Source organism: Thalassophryne amazonica, chromosome 10 (genome assembly GCF_902500255.1).
Source record: "Thalassophryne amazonica chromosome 10, fThaAma1.1, whole genome shotgun sequence".
Lineage (NCBI taxonomy): Eukaryota > Metazoa > Chordata > Actinopteri > Batrachoidiformes > Batrachoididae > Thalassophryne > Thalassophryne amazonica.
Genome location: NC_047112.1, coordinates 43,071,678 through 43,094,343, shown reverse-complemented (window position 1 = coordinate 43,094,343; position 22,666 = coordinate 43,071,678). Strand labels below are relative to the sequence as shown.

Genomic DNA, 22,666 nt, shown 5'->3' with positions numbered 1-22,666 from the left:
CCTTTCACTCCTCAGGACGTGGGGGGTCCATGTTCTGAAAGGGTTCAAAACTGTGTGTGTTTCCATTCTGTTCCTCTAAGTCGTTTTCTAAGCCTGCTGAATTCACCACCCACAATAGCAGCTAGGGTGTTTGATTGTTGCTAAGTCTCTTAGATAAAATATCAAACAAGAGAGGCAGAGGAACGGGGGTTGCTACCCATGGAATCGGAGAGATCTTTGTGAGGTGCACAGTTTCTCATGGTCGCTGTTTTATATCAGGCCTCCCCGTGGAGCTTCTTCTTGTTGGGGCCATGGCCTGCTGTAGGGAAAACCTGAACGATCAGCGAGCAAGCTAGATGTTTTTTCTAGGGCAGACTGTCACCAGACAAAAGCAGCACAAGGCTCAGCATGCTGGGGGTAGCATGTGAAGGATAATCCCCACCCATCTTTCATCTTTATCTTTTTCCTTGTGCTGGTAATAGTTTAGGTCTTAGACAGCAAACATGGAGATAAATGGGTGAATGGGTTAGTCCATTTCAAACAGCTTGTTTATACAGTAACTCAAAACAATAACTACTATCGTCTCACCATATTAAAAGAACAAATACTGAGGACAAACCCTGTTGCATATGGTGAACTCTGATGCACCAAATTGATCAAATAAGCCACCTTTTTAACTATGGAATATCCCAGAGATGTGTCTGCCACCTGCTGGATGTTTTGTGGATGCTGGATAAATGATCAAATATCATGAGCTGCGGTTGAACTCATATGGAGTATATCCTCCTCCCGAACACTGGGGATGTGGTGTGTCCCTCACTGTGGTCTGTCCTGTTAACAATTTAAGCTAGCAACTGCAGACAGAAGCACTATGACCACTGTGTGGGCAGATATAGGACAACATACACAACAGAACAACAATTGGAATTCAAGAATAGATAGAATGTGTGGCTGGTGATAGTACCAAATACTTTAATTTGTGTTTCAAATAAGCAGTGGTGGGCACAGCTTACCTAAAAGTTAGCTTTGATAACCGCTAATCTGCTAACTGAAAAGTTAACTTTTAGAACTGTAAATTGATAAACCGCTAAAAAATAAGTAACTTTTAGTATTGACTTGGTACACTGTCATCTACTGATAAGCCAATTTCGAGTTTAAGCATCGCCGAGGATCTGAGTAAAATCAAAAGGGATCACAAACCCCAAACCTACAAGGAGCCAGAACTTCTGTCTTTACACACACTGGCCTCTGCTGCCGAAACAAAAAGTGTCATTTATTTTACATATACTACAACACAGACAGTGGGCAGGTGACTTGAAACACAATGCACTTTTCACTCATGGTTTCACTTATAAACAACTAATTCCGGACAGTTTATCAACATATTAAAAAAAAAAATGTTAGCTGACCGAAAGTTAGCGGAACTAAATTTAGCGGAAGCTAATAGGTCACCCGATGGTTTTCAAAATTAGCTGAATCGCTAATCCGCTGACAAAAAGTTAGCGGAACTGTGCCCACCAATGCAAATAAGTGATGGTAAACTCAAAACACTGTTCTGAAACATTTCTGAATCTTTGCAACACTCCTGTTTCAAAACATTGCAGTGGAGTTGCATCAAAAGAAAGACATCATGTGCAGCCCTAAATAGACTCTGACTGCATGACTGACTGTTTTAAAACAAAGGTTTTAAAATGCTCCATTTGATTTGTCCCCTCTGATGTAGAAACATAATAAAACACAAGTGAATGAACTACAATCCCACTGTTTTTGAATTTCATATTAATGGCTACAGTCAACACAGGACCTGTATGTGCACTAACCCGTGCATAGCTTTGTTTTACTGCTGTTGTTTTAAAGCAAAGTCTCACTTTAAATCATTCCTGTTTGGGAATGGAGGGAATATAATGTATATATGGTAATCATAGAACAAATAAGCTCTACAGTTTACAAACCAGCTCCTCAATATAGCAGGTGTCAACATCATCAGCTTGTGTCTGGAACAACTGAGAGCTCACAGTATTGTGCAGTGATAAATAAATGGCAGAAAGAGGTGCGCACAATGAAAAACCAATGGAACACCAACTGTATGGTCATGGTTTGGATTAAACAAGGTGGATAGTGAGCAGAAAATTATTTTGCAAACTGTTAGCCGACAGTGGTAGCAATCTTTTTTTATCACCTCAAATCAAAATGCATTGTAAAGTATGAGGAATGTAAAAGAATTTGTCCACCACAAATGTCAGATAAATTACCGAGGGAAAATGGGAAGAAAAACTATCGCTATGCAAATCAGGTCTGCTTTGGTTTTCACTGTTCAGCTTGATTTTGATTATGTTTTGTGAATGTATTATACAAACACTGAAGTCACTTGAGAAAATGTTTGTATTGTCTCCTGTTTCAACTGTTCATAAAATACCTCTGTATGATGTGAAATCTGTAGTAATACCATAGCTGCCATACATTTCTCACACCAGTATCGCTGCAGGAGCATTTATATTGAAATTTTAAGAAAAATTATAGACCATGATATATGCCTTTGTCTTTGGTGCTCCAAAATTATGCCATGATATAAATTTTAGGACATAGGTCCAACCCTAATCCCTGTGTTTCTCTGTCACTGGGCTCCTTTCTGGCATCTTCCTCTTCATCACCATCACTTCTACTATCACTAGATTACAGCTGGAAAGTAAGTAAAGGAGGATTAAAGTGGAGAGCTGCGGGTTGCGAGTTCAGTTACACACGCAGAGCCCTCTGTGTCAGGGGAAACACGGCCGCTGAGCAACTGAACTGTAAAGTATGTGGGAAAGAAGTAGATATGTTCATCAGAGGTGAGATGAAAACCTACCGGCACAGCAGCTGTCTACATGTCAGGGTGGCATATGTGCCACGTTCCCCGCCCCCCAACACTCCGTACTTCTGTCTGAGGCTGTTAATGTGTGTGTCTTTATAAAAATGTGTGTGCAACGGGCTTCCATGCTGTTCTTGGGGTTGCACTGAGATACAGTAGTGTTCAGAATAATAGTAGTGCTATGTGATTAAAAGATTAATCCAGGTTTTGAGTATATTTATTATTGTTACATGGGAAACAAGGTACCAGTAGATTCAGTAGATTTTCACAAATCCAACAAGACCAAGCATTCATGATATGCACACTCTTAAGGCTATGAAATTGGGCTATTAGTAAAAAAAGTAGAAAAGGGGGTGTTCACAATAATAGTAGTGTGGCATTCAGTCAGTGAGTTTGTCAATTTTGTGGAACAAACAGGTGTGAATCAGGTGTCCCCTATTTAAGGATGAAGCCAGAACATGACGAACATGCTTTTCTCTTTGAAAGCCTGAAGAAAATAGGATGTTCAAGACATTGTTCAGAAGAACTGCATAGTTTGATTAAAAAGTTGATTGGAGAGGGGAAAACTTATATGCAGGTGCAAAAAATTATAGGCTGTTCATCTACAATGATCTCCAATGCTTTAAAATGGACAAAAAAAAACAGAGACGTGTGGAAGAAAATGGAAAACAACCTTCAAAATGGATAGAAGAATAACCAGAATGGCAAAGGCTCACCCATTGATCAGCTCCAGGATGATCAAAGACAGTCTGGAGTTACCTGTAAGTGCTGTGACAGTTAGAAGATGCCTGTGTGAAGCTAATTTATTTGCAAGAATCCCCCGCAAAGTCCCTCTGTTAAATAAAAGACATACAGAAGAGGTTACAATTTGCCAAAGAACACATCAACTGGCCTAAAGAGAAATGGAGGAATATTTTGTAGACTGATGAGAGTAAAATTGTTCTTTTTGGGTCCAAGGGCCGCAGACAGTTTGTGAGATGACCCCCCAAACTCTGAATTCAAGCCATAGTTCACAGTGAAGACAGTGAAGCATGGTGGTGCAAGCATCATGATATGGGCATGTTTCTCCTACTATGGTGTTGGGCCTATATATCGCATACCAGGTATCATGGATCAGTTTGGATATGTCAAAATAATTGAAGAGGTCATGTTGCCTTATGCTGAAGAAGACATGCCCTTTAAATGGGTGTTTCAACAAGACAATGACCTCAAGCACACTAGTAAATGAGCAAAATCATGGTTCCAAACCAACAAAATTAATGCCTCGCAGATGTGAAGAAATTATGAAAAACTGTGGTTATACAACTAAATACTAGTTTTGTGATTCACAGGATTGCTAAAAAAGCAGTTTGAACATAACAGTTTTGAGTTTGTAGTGTCAACAGCAGATGCTACTATTATTGTGAACACCCACTTTTCTACTTCTTTTTTTTTTTTTACTAATAGCCAAATTTCATAGCCTTAAGAGTGTGCATATCATGAATGCTTGGTCTTGTTGGATTTGTGAGAATCTACTGAATCTACTGGTACCTTGTTTCCCATGTAACAATAATAAATATACTCAAAACCTGGATTAATCTTTTTAGTCACATAGCACTACTATTATTCTGAACACTACTGTATAATCAAGTGGGCTGCTGTGCAACAAAATCATTATGCAACTCGCACTTTCAGAAAAGTTGAAAAAATAAATATAAAAAGAAACCTTAGCAAAAAAAGAAAAACTTTAAAGTGTCAGATAACAAACCCAAGTATGGGCCTTCAGTCTGAGTTTTTTTTCCCCCACCTGTCCTCTTTTGTCTTCTTGCTCTCACCTGTGAAAAAGCCCCGATTAACACCCCAGATTTGTGACTTTAATTTGCACCATGTCTACATGGAGTAACACGTTTATTTCATTCCCAAGAGCTTTCAGAAAAGAAGAGTGCAACAGGTTCTGCTTGGTGTGTCAGTCATTTTTTTTTTGTCAGTCAGCCACTGTCAAACAGTGGATATAAAAAGGTAAAATGTCGCCGCTGTCTCTGAAACATGGATACTAGAGCCCGACCGATATGGATTTTTTGAGGCTGATGCCGATAACGATATTTGGATGAAAAAAATGCCAATAATCGATAAATCGGCTGATTTGCTGATAGCCAATAAATCAGCCGATATTATTATTATTTTTTTTTTTAATGAATAAAATGCTCTTTTTTGGACCTTAACAAAAAGGTGCTCTTTTTTGGACCTTAACAAAAAGGTATGAGCTAAAAGCTGAAGCTTTGTCCTCATATTGATTAACTTTATAACAGAGAAGAATTTTCAAGTTCAAAAAATGGAATCAAGAATTAAACCTTTGTGAAATTAGCAAATACATATCCTTAAAAAGAGTTGTGAAATACATTTGTACCTCTTGTTGCTGCAACTTAGATATAGATTCAGCATAAGGATATAGATCCTTATAAACTTACTTGTATGCTTTTGTCAGCCGATCACTGCAGTGTGATGGGGAACTACGGGGGCCGGTGATGAACACATTTAAGCAGGGGTGTAAGCAGCTCTCAGTTGAATGGAGTCAGAGCTCCATCTACTGGACAAACGGTGCAAGGACATTTTACATTGCCAACACAAACATTATTTCAGTAACTGTTCCGTTTATGAGAAATTATTGGCGTTTTATCGGCAAAATTTCGGCCAATAGTGAGATATATCGGCCGGGCTCTAATGGACAGTATACAACAGTGTGTCTGCCCCTGTGCAATACAACAGAAATGTCAAATGATTCAAAATTGTATCGCCACACAGGGAGTGTTTTCTGTTATTACAATTAAAAGCAAATGTATTAAAATACATTAGAAAGAACAAACTGAAAACAGGCGTGCACACATCTGATGTACACAGGGGCATTTCCAGTTGTCAGTGGTGTCTTGGAAGTCTTGGAAGCTTCTGTCACTTTGCTTTTGCCAAGCAGGCAATATTACTCTAACAAAATCAGTAATAATCCCAGTAATTTTAAACAACTTTTTTCCATAATAAATCATCTGCGCAAACCCCACTCCCCTGGTAAAAGCCAATGTCTCTGACATAAGTCCTCTCATCACTGGAATCATTAATTACTCTCTCTTTAGCGGCCACGTCCTGCTGGCATTAAAAACTGTAATAATTAGACCACATCCAAAAAAAAAAAAAAAAAAAAAACCCCTCCTTGGATCCTTAAGTTATGGCAAACTACCATCCAATCTCCAACCTTCCATTCCTATCAAAGATTCTGGAAAAGGCTGTCTCAGCCCAGCTTCACCTCAAAAAACACAATCTGTCTGAAAAATTTCAATCTGGTTTCTGACCCTCCCACAGTACTGAGACAGCCCTGGTCAGAGTCATCAATGACCTCCTGGTGGCTGCTGAGCACAGCTATCCACCACTATTCATCCTCCGGGACCTCACAGCTGCTTTTGATACAGTTGACCACAATATTCTATTCCACCGTCTCTGCACATAGTTGGATTTTCTGGCACAGTTCTGAAATGGTTCAGGTCCTATCTCAGAGACAGAGCTGACTATGTGGCCTTGGGAGATGCTAAATCATTGCCCCACACTGTCACCTGTGGAGTCCCACAAGGGTCGGTCCTTGAGCTGACCCTTTTCGACATCTAAATGCTCCCCCTGGGCCACATCATCAGCAAGCATGCAGTGATGAGACTCAGCTAAGACTAATCTTAAAAGTAGAGAGGGTGTCTGTCTCCCTGATCCGAACTGGGAGCTGGTTCCACAGGAGAGGAGCCTGAAAGCTGAAGGCTCTGCCTCCCATTCTACTCTTACAAACCCTAGGAACTACAAGTAAGCCTGCAGTCTGAGAGCGAAGCGCTCTATTGGGGTGATATGGTACTATGAGGTCCCTAAGATAAGAAGGGACCTGATTATTCAAAACCTTATAAGTAAGAAGAAGAATTTTAAATTCTATTCTAGAATTAACAGAAAGCCAATGAAGAGAGGCCAATATGGGTGAGATATGCTCTCTCCTTCTAGTCCTCGTCAGTACTCTAGCTGCAGCATGTTGAATTAACTGAAGGCTTTTTAGGGAACTTTTAGGACAACCTGATAATAATGAATTACAATAGTCCAGCCTAGAGGAAATAAATGCATGAAATAGTTTTTCAGCATCACTCTGAGACAAGACCTTTCTCATTTTAGAGATATTGCGTAAATGCAAAAAAGCAGTCTTACATATTTGTTTAATATGCGCTTTGAATGACATATCCTGATCAAAAATGACTCCAAGATTTCTCACAGTATTACTAGAGGTCATGGTAATGCCATCCAGAGTAAGGATCTGGTTAGACACCATGTTTCTAAGATTTGTGGGGCCAAGTACAATAACTTCAGTTTTATCTGAGTTTAAAAGCAGGAAATTAGAGGTCATCCATGTCCTTATGTCTGTAAGACAATCCTGCAGTTTAGCTAATTGGTGTGTGTCCTCTGGCTTCATGGATAGATAAAGCTGGGTATCATCTGCGTAACAATGAAAATTTAAGCAATGCCGTCTAATAATACTGCCTAAGGGAAGCATGTATAAAGTGAATAAAATTGGTCCTACCACAGAACCTTGTGGAACTCCATAATTAACCTTAGTCTGTGAAGAAGATTCCCCATTTACATGAACAAATTGTAATCTATTAGATAAATATGATTCAAACCACCGCAGCCCAGTGCCTTTAATACCTATGGCATGCTCTAATCTCTGTAATAAAATTTTATGGTCAACAGTATCAAAAGCAGCACTGAGGTCTAACAGAACAAGCACAGAGATGAGTCCACTGTCTGAGGCCATAAGAAGATCATTTGTAACCTTCACTAATGCTGTTTCTGTACTATGATGAATTCTAAAACCTGACAAACTCTTCAAATAGACCATTCCTCTGCAGATGATCAGTTAGCTGTTTTACAACTACCCTTTCAAGAATTTCTGAGAGAAAAGGAAGGTTGGAGATTGGCCTATAATTAGCTAAGATAGCTGGGTCAAGTGATGGCTTTTTAAGTAATGGTTTAATTACTGCCACCTTAAAAGCCTGTGGTACATAGCCAACTAATAAAGATAGATTGATCATATTTAAGATCGAAGCATTAAATAATGGTAGGGCTTCCTTGAGCAGCCTGGTAGGAATGGGGTCTAATAGACATGTTGATGGTTTGGATGAAGTAACTAATGAAAATAACTCAGACAGAACAATCTGAGAGAAAGAGTCTAACCAAATACCGGCATCACTGAAAGCAGCCAAAGATAACGATATGTCTTTGGGATGGTTATGAGTAATTTTTTCTCTAATAGTTAAAATTTTATTAGCAAAGAAAGTCATGAAGTCATTACTAGTTAAAGTTAAAGGAATACTCGGCTCAATAGAGCTCTGACTCTTTGTCAGCCTGGCTACAGTGCTGAAAAGAAACCTGGGGTTGTTCTTATTTTCTTCAATTAGTGATGAGTAGTAAGATGTCCTAGCTTTACGGAGGGCTTTTTTATAGAGCAACAGACTCTTTTTCCAGGCTAAGTGAAGATCTTCTAAATTAGTGAGACGCCATTTCCTCTCCAACTTACGGGTTATCTGCTTTAAGCTGCGAGTTTGTGAGTTATACCACGGAGTCAAGCACTTCTGATTTAAAGCTCAGCATCCAAAGTTGTCTTCAATGAGGATGTAAAACTATTGACGAGATACTCTATCTCACTTACAGAGTTTAGGTAGCTACTCTGCACTGTGTTGGTATATGGCATTAGGGAACATAAAGAAGGAAACATATCCTTAAACCTAGTTACAGCGCTTTCTGAAAGACTTCTAGTGTAATGAAACTTATTCCCCACTGCTGGGTCCATCAATGTAAATGTAAATGTTATTAAGAAATGATCAGACAGAAGGGAGTTTTCAGGGAATACTGTTAAGTCTTCAATTTCCATACCATAAGTCAGAACAAGATCTAAGATATGATTAAAGTGGTGGGTGGACTCATTTACATTTTGAGCAAAGCCAATTGAGTCTAATAATAGATTAAATGCAGTGTTGAGGCTGTCATTCTCAGCATCTGTGTGGATGTTAAAATCGCCCACTATAATTATCTTATCTGAGCTAAGCACTAAGTCAGACAAAAGTTCTGAAAATTCACAGAGAAACTCACAGTAACGACCAGGAGGACGATAGATAACAACAAATAAAACTGGATTTTGGGACTTCCAATTTGGATGGACAAGACTAAGAGTCAAGCTTTCAAATGAATTAAAGCTCTGTCTGGGTTTTTGATTAATTAATAAGCTGGAGTGGAAAATTGCTGCTAATCCTCCACCCCGGCCCGTGCTACGAGCATTCTGACAGTTAGTGTGACTCGGGGGTGTTGACTCATTTAAACTAACATATTCATCCTGCTGTAACCAGGTTTCTGTTAGGCAGAATAAATCAATATGTTGATCAATTATTATATCATTTACCAACAGGGACTTAGAAGAGAGAGACCTAATGTTTAATAGACCACATTTAACTGTTTTAGTCTGTGGTGCAGTTGAAGGTGCTATATTATTTTTTATTTTTGAATTTTTATGCTTAAATAGATTTTTGCTGGTTATTGGTAGTCTGGGAGCAGGCACCGTCTCTACGGGGATGGGGTAATGAGGGGATGGCAGGGGGAGAGAAGCTGCAGAGAGGTGTGTAAGACTACAACTCTGCTTCCTGGTCCCAACCCTGGATAGTCATGGTTTGGAGGATTTAAGAAAACTGGCCAGATTTCTAGAAATGAGAGCTGCTCCATCCAAAGTGGGATGGATGCCGTCTCTCCTAACAAGACCAGGTTTTCCCCAGAAGCTTTGCCAATTATCTATGAAGCCCACCTCATTTTTTGGACACCACTCAGACAGCCAGCAATTCAAGGAGAACATGCGGCTAAACATGTCACTCCTGGTCCGATTGGGGAGGGGCCCAGAGAAAACTACAGAGTCCGACATTGTTTTTGCAAAGTTACACACCGATTCAATGTTAATTTTAGTGACCTCCGATTGGCGTAACCGGGTGTCATTACTGCCGACGTGAATTACAATCTTACCAAATTTACGCTTAGCCTTAGCCAGCAGTTTCAAATTTCCTTCAATGTCGCCTGCTCTGGCCCCCGGAAGACTACTGACTATGGTTGCTGGTGTCGCTAACTTCACATTTCTCAAAACAGAGTCGCCAATAACCAGAGTTTGTTCCTCGGCGGGTGTGTCGCCGAGTGGGGAAAAACGGTTAGAAATGTGAACGAGTTGGCGGTGTACATGGGGCTTCTGTTTAGGGCTACGCTTCCTCCTCACAGTCACCCAGTCGGCCTGCTTTCTCGGCTGCTCGGGATCTGCCAGAGGGAAACTAACGGCGGCTAAGCTACCTTGGTCCGCACCGACTACAGGGGCCTGGCTAGCTGTAGAATTTTCCACGGTGCGGAGCCGAGTCTCCAATTCGCCCAGTCTGGCCTCCAGAGCTACGAATAAGCTACACTTATTACAAGTACCATTACTGCTAAAGGAGGCCGAGGAATAACTAAACATTTCACACCCAGAGCAGAAAAGTGCGGGAGAGACAGGAGAAGCCGCCATGCTAAACCGGCTAAGAGCTAGTAGCTGCGCTAAGCTAGCGGATTCCTAAAAACACGCAAAGTGAATAACGTGTAAATAATTTAGAGGTGATTCAGCAGAGGGAGTGCTTTAGTTAAGGCACGTGAAGATAACACTGTGAAACAAATCGTTATCTAGGTAACTAGATCAATCTAACTGCGCAGATTAAACAGCTAACAGATACAGCAAAACACTGCTGTGCTCCGGAACAGGAAGTGATACAATACCGCAGTGAGAGCCAACCACCAGTAGAGGCAAGCCTTTATATGATGAATTGTATCACACAAGTAATGATATATTATTTATAGTATAGCCTACAGTATTTCTATAACAAATGTTTTTATATAATTTCTATTTCTAAATTTAAGTAACAAGGCTGAATAAAATGACGGCTTATTATGTCTAAAAAGTAATGTGACCTACTGTCAATAGATCGTACTTTTGATGAGCCTATGATAACTGTATTTTGGGAGAACTTTTCATAATGCTTCTTATAGTGTTAAAATGTATGTGTCTCCTGGTGCACATTGATCGGTTAAGGGACCAAAAAAAAAAAAAAAAAAACACTGTCACAGCAGGCTTAATTTTTTTCCCCTTCGATACCTGGTGGTGGCCTGGTCTTGGTTAAAAATGCCCGGCCTGAAAAATTTCCCCAGTCCAGCCCTGCTACTGGGATAGGCTCCAGGCCCCGCGACCTGATCTGGGATAAGCAGTTGAAGATGTGTGTGTGTGTGTGTGTGTGTGTCAATCACACACACACACACACACACACACACACACACACACACACACACACACACACACACACACACACACACACACACAAAAACAAACACACTGCTGTTACCGTGCCACCATGGAAGACGCTCAACTACACACCAGGAGTATCTTGGGGATTAAAGACTTTGCCCATTTCATTTCATTTATTTTTGTTTATATAGCACCAAATCACAACAAAGTTGCCTCAAGGCGCTTCACACAAGTAAGGTCTAACCTTACCAACCCCCAGAGAAAGCACACAGGAGACAGTGGTAAGGAAAATCTCCCTCTAATGATTTGAGGAAGAAACCTCAAGCAGACCAGACTCAAAGGGGTGACCCTCTGCTTGGGCATGCTACCGACACAACTGACAACACAATGGACCTTAGTGATTTTCCGGCCCAATAGGGAATCCAATCGAGAATCCTCTGGTCATAAGCCCACCTTTCTAAGGTCTAGACCCTTACCTCCTCAGAAAGAATCACACAGAGCTGCATACTCACCCTGTATTAGAGAAGCAGTTCCACAATCCCTGACCGTGGCTCCAGAGCAGCCGGTTGAAGACCCGGTTAAAAAGGCGGTACAGGTGGAGGCTTTCAACATCCGCTTCTCTCCAGATCCGCTGCAGTGCTGAGCGAATGTTGATTCGTACAATGTCCAAAACCTGAATGTCAAAGAAAAAGAAAACCTGTGTGACAAGGAAGATGACCCAAAGGGACAGCATTTCAAATTAATATGCCTGTAGCAGCATAAGTTCCAGTTGGAAGGTTTGGTTATTTTTCTGGAATTATTGTCCAATAACTCCTATCCAAAAAGTTAGTAATCTTGGAAACTAAACAAATAACAAGCGTGTATTAATACAGAATGTGCACAAACACATCCTGACCAGTATGAAAATTCCTTTAATCACAGCTTATGTATGCATAGTGAGGGTCGGGGGGGTATAGTTATCTGTGTGCGCGTGTGTGTGTGTGTGTGTGTGTGTGTGTGTGTGTGTGTGTGTGTGTGTGTGTGTGTGTTTGTGTGTGTGTTAGCAGCAGGACAAAAAGGACTGTGGTAGACAGTGGAGAGCATGGGAGAGGACTAATTGCTGTATCAACGTCAGTCTTCCACAGAAGGTGTCAGAAGTTCCCAGGCGGTCTGAGGACACCTGCGTCAGCCTTCCATCTCGACCTCTTCGTTTTCGCGTCCCTCCCCGCCTCGGCCCCTTACCTTCCTCCCCTCTTCTTTCTCATTTTTCATCCCTGCTCAGAGTGCGGCGCAGGGGGTTCCTTTGACTTTGATTTCCCGCTCCTCATTACTGACGTGCCTCTCTGACTGTGTGTGTGCACGTGCATTTGTGATGTGAAGAGGCTGTATTTCCCCACAGCAATGTGAGGCAAACAAGACATACATGTGCAGGCACAAACTGATAGATGAGTAAACACACACACAGAGAAATGTTTTGGTATGGTAATCAGATGGCAGAGCGATGGGCGCCACATTTCTGACCTCTGCCTGCTGCTCATTAGGCTGCTCCACTCCAAATAAAACATCAGCTCGCGCTGCCACAGCCCACAATGTAGCCGAGCGTAGTTGTGCATTGGCTCAGAGATCACATCATTACAGACACACCTACTGGATGCCATTTCATGTCTTCTCTCCTCTCTTCTGTTGTGTTTACATCCTATTTGGTATCTGAACCTCTCACTGTCTGACACAGTAATGATTCATCTTTATTTATTTAGATTTTCTCTGTGATGTTTCATTTGGAGATTGCTTTCATGTATTAAAAGTTGTTCGAAAAAGTTCAAAGGAATGGGCAGGAGCAGCGATGCTCTGTGGCACAGATCGCCTTTATTTGTGTACACGCAACACGGCACCGCGGCACAGGCTGTAAGGTAGGAGGAGAGAATCGCACCCCTTTCTCGTTCAAATGGAAAAGCATGCTCTTGCAATATAATGCAATACAGAATAGAAAAAGGAGTGGCTGATACCAGAAAGCTGTTCTGTGTTTCTCCTCACCCTTGCATTAATATTACAAATGGACATCTTTTTCAGGGCTTCAGTTAAATGTCCATTTTATTGGTTTTTAGAATTTACTTCATAAAAATAAAATCACAGTGTGTGACATTTGTGGCTAAGAACTTCAGTATTTTCAGTTAGGTGATAATAACTAAACCTGAGGTTAGATTTACACAATTATTATTCTTTTCACCATAGTGTTAATGTGTCTGCTGTGGTCTCATTGCTCAAAAAGGAGACATTTGGTTTATTTACACAAACCACAACAAATTCCAGTGAAATTTGGTGAGCAAGTAGATAATGTTCCAGGAAATTTTGAATTACATTTTGGAGATAATCCAGAATATATTCTGGAATGGACATCCAGAAGAATGATACATAGCAACATTTAACTTAAAATGTTGTGAGAGGATGTTGATAAAATTTGGTGAGCAGACAGATAATATCCTAGAAAATGGGGGATTTTATTTAGAATTTGATCTGAAACATATTTTAGATCCAGCTGAAGCAAGCATTCAGGAACATGTGGCCTTGGTGGTTGTATGCACTTTCTGAGAGCCTTCTATTTTTTTCCCAGTTTTCATGATTCACATAATTAATAGCAACAGAGGACAAAATGTCAAACAATCAAACAAAAAAACCTCTAAGCCCAAAGAGAGTTGAGTTATCACACCTCCACACACAGATGGTCCAACTAAACACAACTAAAAGCTAATTAGTGTCCACTTGCTGCCCGCAGGGTGGAGATAGGCTAAATATCTAAATATATGAGTGAATATTGACCAAGGCACATTTTTGCACCACTCCTGTAACTGTCTGAGTACTTTAATAAATTACCCAAGTGCCCCCCCACCCCCACCAAGTTTGGCAGCCTAGCCCGTTAGTGTGAAGATAATTGTCACTGCATTTACTGTTGTATTCATATGATGAAAAACCAAGGCCTAAAACTCACCTTTCGCTGTTTTGTAGAATCCAACTTAACGAGCCAATATGAAGCCACTTTTGGTTTGTGGTATTTCCAGTTGTCAAGAATCTGACAAATAAGACACCAGATGGAATAAATTAATTAGAACATGATAAACAGTGTTTGCCAAGTGATACATATGTTTAAGGTAGCATGGACGTGTTTCTTTCAATGTCAAGTTAGCAAAAGCACAGCATTTATTTTGTGTGTGTGTCTGTCTGTGGTGGGGGGATAGCTATAATTGCCCTTCACTACAACATCATCTCATCCTTTGATTTGTAGTAATCCTCCAACAGCACCTAGGGTCATGGTACGGCACTACGCCAAAGGAGCATAAGTGAATGAAAACAACAGAAAAACAATCAAATGAGCAGGTCCTGGCAGATAGATTCCTAAGGGGAAGAGAGAGAAGGCCTCTTAAATGTGAAGTAACCTTTGGCTAAAAATATTTGTAGCATATTCAGAGGTGTAGACAAGCCACCATTAGTACAGTGGAGTCTCACTTATAAAGTCATATAATTTGTATGCTGTATTGTTTTCTGGCACAAAGCTATGTAATGGAGACAAAAATACCAGATCCAAATGCAAACCAGTGAAGACAGCTCAGGTCTGAGAACATGAACTGGTGCCAGGCGTCACTGCATCTACCATCTCACAGAACTGAACTGGCTCTTGATTGACAACCACTCAGGCAGACCCTGAGTCCATCCCCACCTCCTCAAAGTAGCCATCAAACTGCAGTGGACAGATTATGCCTGGCTGTGACTTTTCCAGTTGCTGGGGTCTTCAGCACTGCGGCACCAGAGCTTTGGATTATACTCAGCCAGGCACGCCACTTGGCCATACTGTGGCAGCTGATTTTCCCTCACAGTTTAAGTTATACACCACATCTGAATCCACTCAAATAAGAGCTCATTTGAAAAAGACATTCCAGCAGTATTCAAGGACTCTCAGGATAGACATGGCACCAAAGACATCCTGTCATCAACTTCAGTCAGTGTTTAGAGTCTCACAACCACACAGTAAGCTTGGAAGCACCAGAACCTTGGACCTTCAAACATCACTCAGTCTTATAGGCCAGCATACAACTGAATGTTAATTCAATTCAATTTATTAATACAGCAACAAATCACAACTTAATGTGTGTGTGTGTGTGTGTCTTTTGTTCCATTTCAAAAGAACACACAAGAACAGTAGGCAGTCAAATTTTACTGAAAGTGTAAATCCCACTGAGATAATCTGACTGTGCTGTAGAAATAAAACTGCAATGAACTGAATTGAAATAAACTGTCGTCAATAAATGCACAGACCTGAACAGAAAAAGTAGCTAATAAAGATCTACTGCCAGGTGCAGCTTAGTGTTGATCTGTCATAGTGCAAAAAAGCTGAAACTTTCAGTTCCCCCAGGCTCCTGTGGTCTATCAACCACATAGACATAAAACTTTGACACACTGTGACTGATCACAATCAAAGCTCACAATGCCAAAATCATTGTGTATCTACAGGCAGTGACACTGTCATTGTGTTGACTTTGCCCACATCTCCTCTGTGGTGCACATAAACCTCTCATGTAGGACGACAGATCCCCTGAAAACATCACTCCCACCCGGAAGCTCAAGTGTAAACTTTATGTATACAGACACACAAAACAAACACACAAACAAAACCACAGATGTTCACAGATACAACACTCCAGTATACAGTAAACAATTTCACTTACTCTGTAGGAGGTACAGTGGGGCCAACAAGTATTTAGTCAGTCCCTGATTGTGCAAGTTTTCCTACTTAGAAAGATGAGAGAGGTCTGTAATTTTCATCATAGGTACACTTCAACTATGAGAGACAAAATGAGAAAAAAAATCCAGGAAATCACATTGTAGGATTTTTAAAGAATTTATTTGTAAATTGTGGTGGAACATAAGTATTTGGTCACCCACAAACAAGCAAGATTTCTGGCTCTCATAGACCTGTAACCTCTTCTTTAAGAAGCTCTTCTGTCCTCCACCTGTTACCTGTATTAATGGCATTTGTTGGAACTCGTTATCTGTATAAAAGACACCTGTCCACAGCCTCAAACAGTCAGACTCCAAACTAAACCATGGCCAAGACCAAAGAGCTGTCGAAGGACACCAGGAAGAACATTGTACACCTGCACCAGGCTGGGCAATGAAGGAGTGGCTCTAAAAAGCATTTCAAGGTCCTGGAGTGGCCTAGCCAGTCTCCAGACCTCAACCCCATAGAAAATTTGTGGAGGGAGTTGAAAGTCTGTGTTGCCCAGTGACAGCCCCAAAACATCACTGCTCTGGAGGAGACCTGCATGGAGGAATGTGCCAAAATACCAACTACAGTGTGTGCAAACCTGGTGAAGACTTACAGGAAATGTTTGACCTCTGTCATTGCAACAAAGATTATGTTACAAAGTATTGAGTTGAACTTTTGTTATTGACCAAATACTTATTTTCCACCACAATTTACAAATAAATTCTTTAAAAATCTTACAATGTGATTTCCTGAATTTGTTTTTTCTCATTTTGTCTCTCATAGTTGAAGTGTACCTATGATGAAAATTACAGACCTCTCTCATCGTTCTAAGTAGGAGAAATTGCGAGTACTTACAGGTGCGGTCGCTCATCTGCATTTCTAAGGTGCTCTCATTGGCATTTATCAACACTACAACAGCAGCAGTAATTGTTTCCTATTTGACCTCTCTCGACATGCCCCAATAACACGTTTTCCCTAACAAAAACAGGATTAACAGCTTTGGTATTCTCATAAAGAGAAACATTTTGGCTTACTTTGACCTGGACAAAACAAAAACACTCATTCACTATGAATCAAACCTCTGATTTTAAACAAAGGGGTACTCAAGGGTTCCCCAGAAAGACCCAGTACCAGGGATAACATTAAGCATTTTGCCCCACTTGTCAATAGAGGTTATGCACGTGACATAGTCCAACCTGGAAACCAGCAGTATACTGGCATGCTGGATGGTAAACAAAGCGACAGCAGCTGTGTTCGCTCAAGATTCAAACAACATTATTGATCCCTAAAAGGGCAATTCATCTTCACACCCAATTACCTCAAAGAAAAATACAGCAATTAATCCGCAATTATTACTAGGTGAACATAATAATGGCACACATCAGAATTAAAACCGCACAAATACAACTGATCTGTTTATGCACGCTAAGCTTTGAAACAGTCCGCTCATCCATAAACTGCGTTGTCAGCTCTCACAATGTGTACGACAGGACGGTCCACATGTGAGAACAGGAATCAGACAGTTTTAGACTCAAACAGAAAAAAAACATCATGAATCAAATGGCTTTAATACTGTTTTAAGGCTGCTGGAGCTGCGGTTTTATTAACGGTCACTGAAGCTGAACCAGCAGCGTCGGATCTGCCAATGTGGACAACGGACAGTCCATATGTGAGAACAGGAATCAAACAGTTTTAGACTCAAACAGAAAAAAGAAACGTCATGAGTCAAATAGTTGGACTGTTTTCAGCTGGTCAGAGCTCTGTGATGCTGTTTAATTAACGATCGTAGAAGCTGAACCAGTATTTTGTGAATGAACACCCGTAAACGCACAAACTCCCGCATTTCTGACGAAACAATGACAATCATTAAAGCAAATTACTTTGGTAGGAAAAGTATTTAACATGAATTTTACCTGCACGTCTCGCTAAGCAGGAACAACAACACAAACTAGCCTGTGCGCTGTAGATGTGCGTGATTTTCACTGCGGCAATTTAAAAAACAAAACGGTGTACAAAGGAACTCACCTTTGCTGTGATGATCTGAGACACATCTGATCTTGTTCACAGACTCCACAACAAAGTATTTGTATCCTTGACAAAACTGTTGTAGATGTCTTTTAACTGAATATCAGGGACATTCGCATGCCAGCAGCTCCAAAAACAGCCACAAAAAATACAGCGCCTGAAGGCCAGTCCACACAATGTTCATCGTATACCTATCCCACACCGGCTTCACTTCAAAAAAGGATTTTGCTCTTCGGTTGTGTAATTTTGGAACGTTCGATTGCTGACTGCTGTAAATTGATTTCTTTCAGCCATTTTCCATTCAACATGGAGCTATAATATTTCAGGACGTGGTTTGATGACTTCACTGCATACCCTCTATAGGACAACACTTTCACCTGTCCTATATAAAATCAAAATTCTCTCAGGATTTCAAACAAAGCCCTGCCTTAATTTGATACACAGACAGTTTCAAATTCATTTTGGCCAATATCAATGCAATACTGATATATAAACATTTCATGGGGTTTTGTCTTTAATTTCATTGAAAAAAAAAACCAAGTCTCTCCTGCATTAGTATTGAAGTACACTGTATTAAAAAATAAAGGCTAGTTTAACTGAAAATAACTTTTATCCAGTAGTTTTCTATTTTGTTTTACCTGGATGGAAAAAAAACATGAAAATAGTAATTACCCGTAAATTAATAAAGCAACTCTTATTTTATGTGTTACACTTATAATGACAAATTACATTTTTTCTCTTTTACATAAAAATGATTTCTTCTTTTGGCTGTTCCCGTTAGGGGTCGCCACAGCAGATCAATCATTTCCATCTCACCCTGTCCTCTGCATCTTCCTCTGTCACACCAACCACCTGCATGTCCTCCCTTAGCACATCCATAAACATCCTCTTTGGCCTCCCTCTTCTCCTCCTGCCTGGTGGCTCCATCCTCAGCATCCTTCTCCCTATATACCTTGGGTCCCTCCTCTGCACATGCTCAAACCATATCAATCTTGCCTCTGTGACTTTGTCTCCAAACCATCCCACCTGACCTGTCTCTCTGATATGCTCATTCCTAATCCTGTACATCCTCGTCACTCCCAAAGAGAATCGCAAAATCTTCAGCTCTGCCACCTCCAGCTCTGCCTCCTGTCTTTTTGTTAGTGCCACCGTCTCTAAGCCGTACAACATAGCTGGTCTCACTACTGTCTTGTAAACTTTCCCATTCACTCTTGCTGATATTCTTCGGTCACAAATCACTCCTGCTACCTTTCTCCACCCACTCCACCCTGCCTGCACTCTCTTCTTCATCTCTCTACTACACTTTCCATTACATTGAACAGTTGACCCCAAGTATTTAAACTCATCAACTTTCACCACTTCTGCTCCTTGTAACCACACTATTCCACTGGGCTCCCTCTTATTCACACACATGTACTCAGTCTTCCTCCTACTGACTTTCATTCCCCTTCTCTCCAAAGCATATCTCCACCTCTCCAGACTAGACTCAACTTGCTCTCTCCTCTCACTACAGATCACAATTTTACCTGCAAACATCGTAGTCTATGGGGACTCCTGTCTGATCTCATCCATGAACCTGTTCATCACCACTGCGAACAAGAAAGGACTCAGAGCTGATCCTTGGTGTAATCCCACCTCCATCTGAATGAGTCTGTCATTCCTACTGCAAATCTTACTGCTGTCACATTATCCTTGTATCCATGTCCAACACTACCCTCACATACTTCTTTGCCACTCCCAACTTCCTCATACAATACCACAACTCTTCTCTTGGCAGCCTGTCATAAGCTTTCTCCAAATCCACAAACACACAATGTAACTCCTTCTGACCTTCTCTATACTTCTCCATTAGTATTCTCAGCACAAACATTGCATCTGTAGTTCTCTTTCTCAGCAAGAAACCATATTGCTGCTCAAAGATCTTTACCTGTTTTCTAAGTCTAGCTTCTACTACTCTTTCCCATAACTTCATGCTGTGGCTGATCAGCTTAATGCCTCTGTAGTTACTGCAGCTCTGCACATCACCCTTGTTCTTAAAAATAAGAACCAACACACTTAAACTGCAGGATTGTCTTACAGACATAAAGACATGGATGACCTCTAATTTCCTGCTTTTAAACTCAGATAAAACTGAAGTTATTGTACTTGGCCCCACAAATCTTAGAAGCATGGTGTCTAACCAGATCGTTACTCTGGATGGCATTTCCCTGATCTCTAGTAATACTGTGAGAAATCTTGGAGTCATTTTTGATCAGGATATGTCATTCAAAGCGCATATTAAACAAATATGTAGGACTGCCTTTTTGCATTTACGCAATATCTCTAAAATCAATCAATCAATCAATCAACTTTTTTCTTGTATAGCGCCAAATCACAACAAACAGTTGCCCCAAGGCGCTCCACATTGCAAGGCAAGGCCATACAATAATTATGAAACACAGTCTACGTCTAAAGCAACATAACCAAGGGATGGTCCAGGGTCACCCGATCCAGCCCTAACTATAAGCCTTAGCGAAAAGGAAAGTTTTAAGCCTAATCTTAAAAGTAGAGAGGGTATCTGTCTCCCTGATCTGAATTGGGAGCTGGTTCCACAGGAGAGGAGCCTGAAAGCTGAAGGCTCTGCCTCCCATTCTACTCTTACAAACCCTAGGAACTACAAGTAAGCCCGCAGTCTGAGAGCGAAGCGCTCTAATGGGGTAATATGGTACTATGAGGTCCCTAAGATAAGATGGGACCTGATTATTCAAAACCTTATAAGTAAGAAGAAGAATTTTAAATTCTATTCTAGCATTAACAGGAAGCCAATGAAGGGAGGCCAACACGGGTGAGATATGCTCTCTCCTGCTAGTCCCCGTCAGTACTCTAGCTGCAGCATTCTGAACCAACTGAAGGCTTTTTAGGGAACTTTTAGGACAACCTGATAATAATGAATTACAATAGTCCAGCCTAGAGGAAACAAATGCATGAATTAGTTTTTCAGCATCACTCTGAGACAAGACCTTTCTGATTTTAGAGATATTGCGTAAATGCAAAAAGGCAGTCCTACATATTTGTTTAATATGCGCTTTGAATGACATATCCTGATCAAAAATAACTCCAAGATTTCTCACAGTATTACTAGAGATCAGGGAAATGCCATCCAGAGTAACGATCTGGTTAGACACCATGCTTCTAAGATTTGTGGGGCCAAGTACAATAACTTCAGTTTTATCTGAGTTTAAAAGCAGGAAATTAGAGGTCATCCATGTCTTTATGTCTGTAAGACAATCCTGCAGTTTAGCTAATTGGTGCGTATCCTCTGGCTTCATGGATAGATAAAGCTGGGTATCATCTGCGTAACAATGAAAATTTAAGCAATACCGTCTAATAATACTGCCCAAGGGAAGCATGTATAAAGTGAATAAAATTGGTCCTAGCACAGAACCTTGTGGAACTCCATAATTAACTTTAGTCTGTGAAGAAGATTCCCCATTTACATGAACAAACTGTAATCTATTAGACAAATATGATTCAAACCACCGCAGCGCAATGCCTTTAATACCTATGACATGCTCTAATCTCTGTAATAAAATTTTATGGTCAACAGTATCAAAAGCAGCACTGAGGTCCAACAGAACAAGCACAGAGATAAGTCCACTGTCCGAAGCCATAAGAAGATCATTTGTAACCTTCACTAATGCTGTTTCTGTACTATGATGAATTCTAAAACCTGACTGAAACTCTTCAAATAGACCATTCCTCTGCAGGTGATCAGTTAGCTGTTTTACAACTACCCTCTCAAGAATCTTTGAGAGAAAAGGAAGGTTGGAGATTGGCCTATAATTAGCTAAGATAGCTGGGTCAAGTGATGGCTTTTTAAGTAATGGTTTAATTACTGCCACCTTAAAGGCCTGTGGTACATAACCAACTAACAAAGATAGATTGATCATATTTAAGATTGAAGCATTAAATAATGGTAGGACTTCCTTGAGCAGCCTGGCAGGAATGGGGTCTAATAAGCATGTTGATGGTTTGGATGAAGTAACTAATGAAAATAACTCAGACAGAACAATCGGAGAGAAAGAGTCTAACCAAATACCGGCATCACTGAAAGCAGCCAAAGATAACGATACATCTTTGGGATGGTTATGAGTAATTTTTTCTCTAATAGTCAAAATTTTGTTAGCAAAGAAAGTCATGAAGTCATTACTAGTTAAAGTTAATGGAATACTCAGCTCAATAGAGCTCTGACTCTTTGTCAGCCTGGCTACAGTGCTGAAAGAAACCTGGGGTTGTTCTTATTTTCTTCAATTAGTGATGAGTAGAAAGATGTCCTAGCTTCACGAAGGGCTTTCTTATAGAGCAACAAACTCTTTTTCCAGGCTAAGTGAAGATCTTCTAAATTAGTGAGACGCCATTTCCTCTCCAACTTACGGGTTATCTGCTTTAAGCTACGAGTTTGTGAGTTATACCACGGAGTCAGACACTTCTGATTTAAAGCTCTCTTTTTCAGAGGAGCTACAGCATCCAAAGTTGTCTTCAATGAGGATGTAAAACTATTGACAAGATACTCTAACTCCCTTACAGAGTTTAGGTAGCTACTCTGCTCTGTGTTGGTATATGACATTAGAGAACATAAAGAAGGAATCATATCCTTAAACCTAGTTACAGCGCTTTCTGAAAGACTTCTAGTGTAATGAAACTTATTCCCCACTGCAGGGTAGTCCATCAGGGTAAATGTAAATGTTATTAA

General features: G+C 40.5%; 1 protein-coding gene across 1 annotated transcript in view; it reads right to left on the bottom strand.

The window, feature by feature from the left end:
- ttll7 (tubulin tyrosine ligase-like family, member 7) overlaps positions 1-22,666 on the bottom strand; it is a 243,320-nt gene that overhangs the window by 22,441 nt on the left and 198,213 nt on the right. The window contains exons 13-14 of the mRNA XM_034179159.1: positions 14,137-14,217; positions 11,684-11,844 (exon numbers count right to left, since the gene is read on the bottom strand). Coding sequence (XP_034035050.1) covers positions 11,684-11,844; positions 14,137-14,217 — 242 coding nt within the window. The remainder of the gene's footprint in view (positions 1-11,683; positions 11,845-14,136; positions 14,218-22,666) is intronic.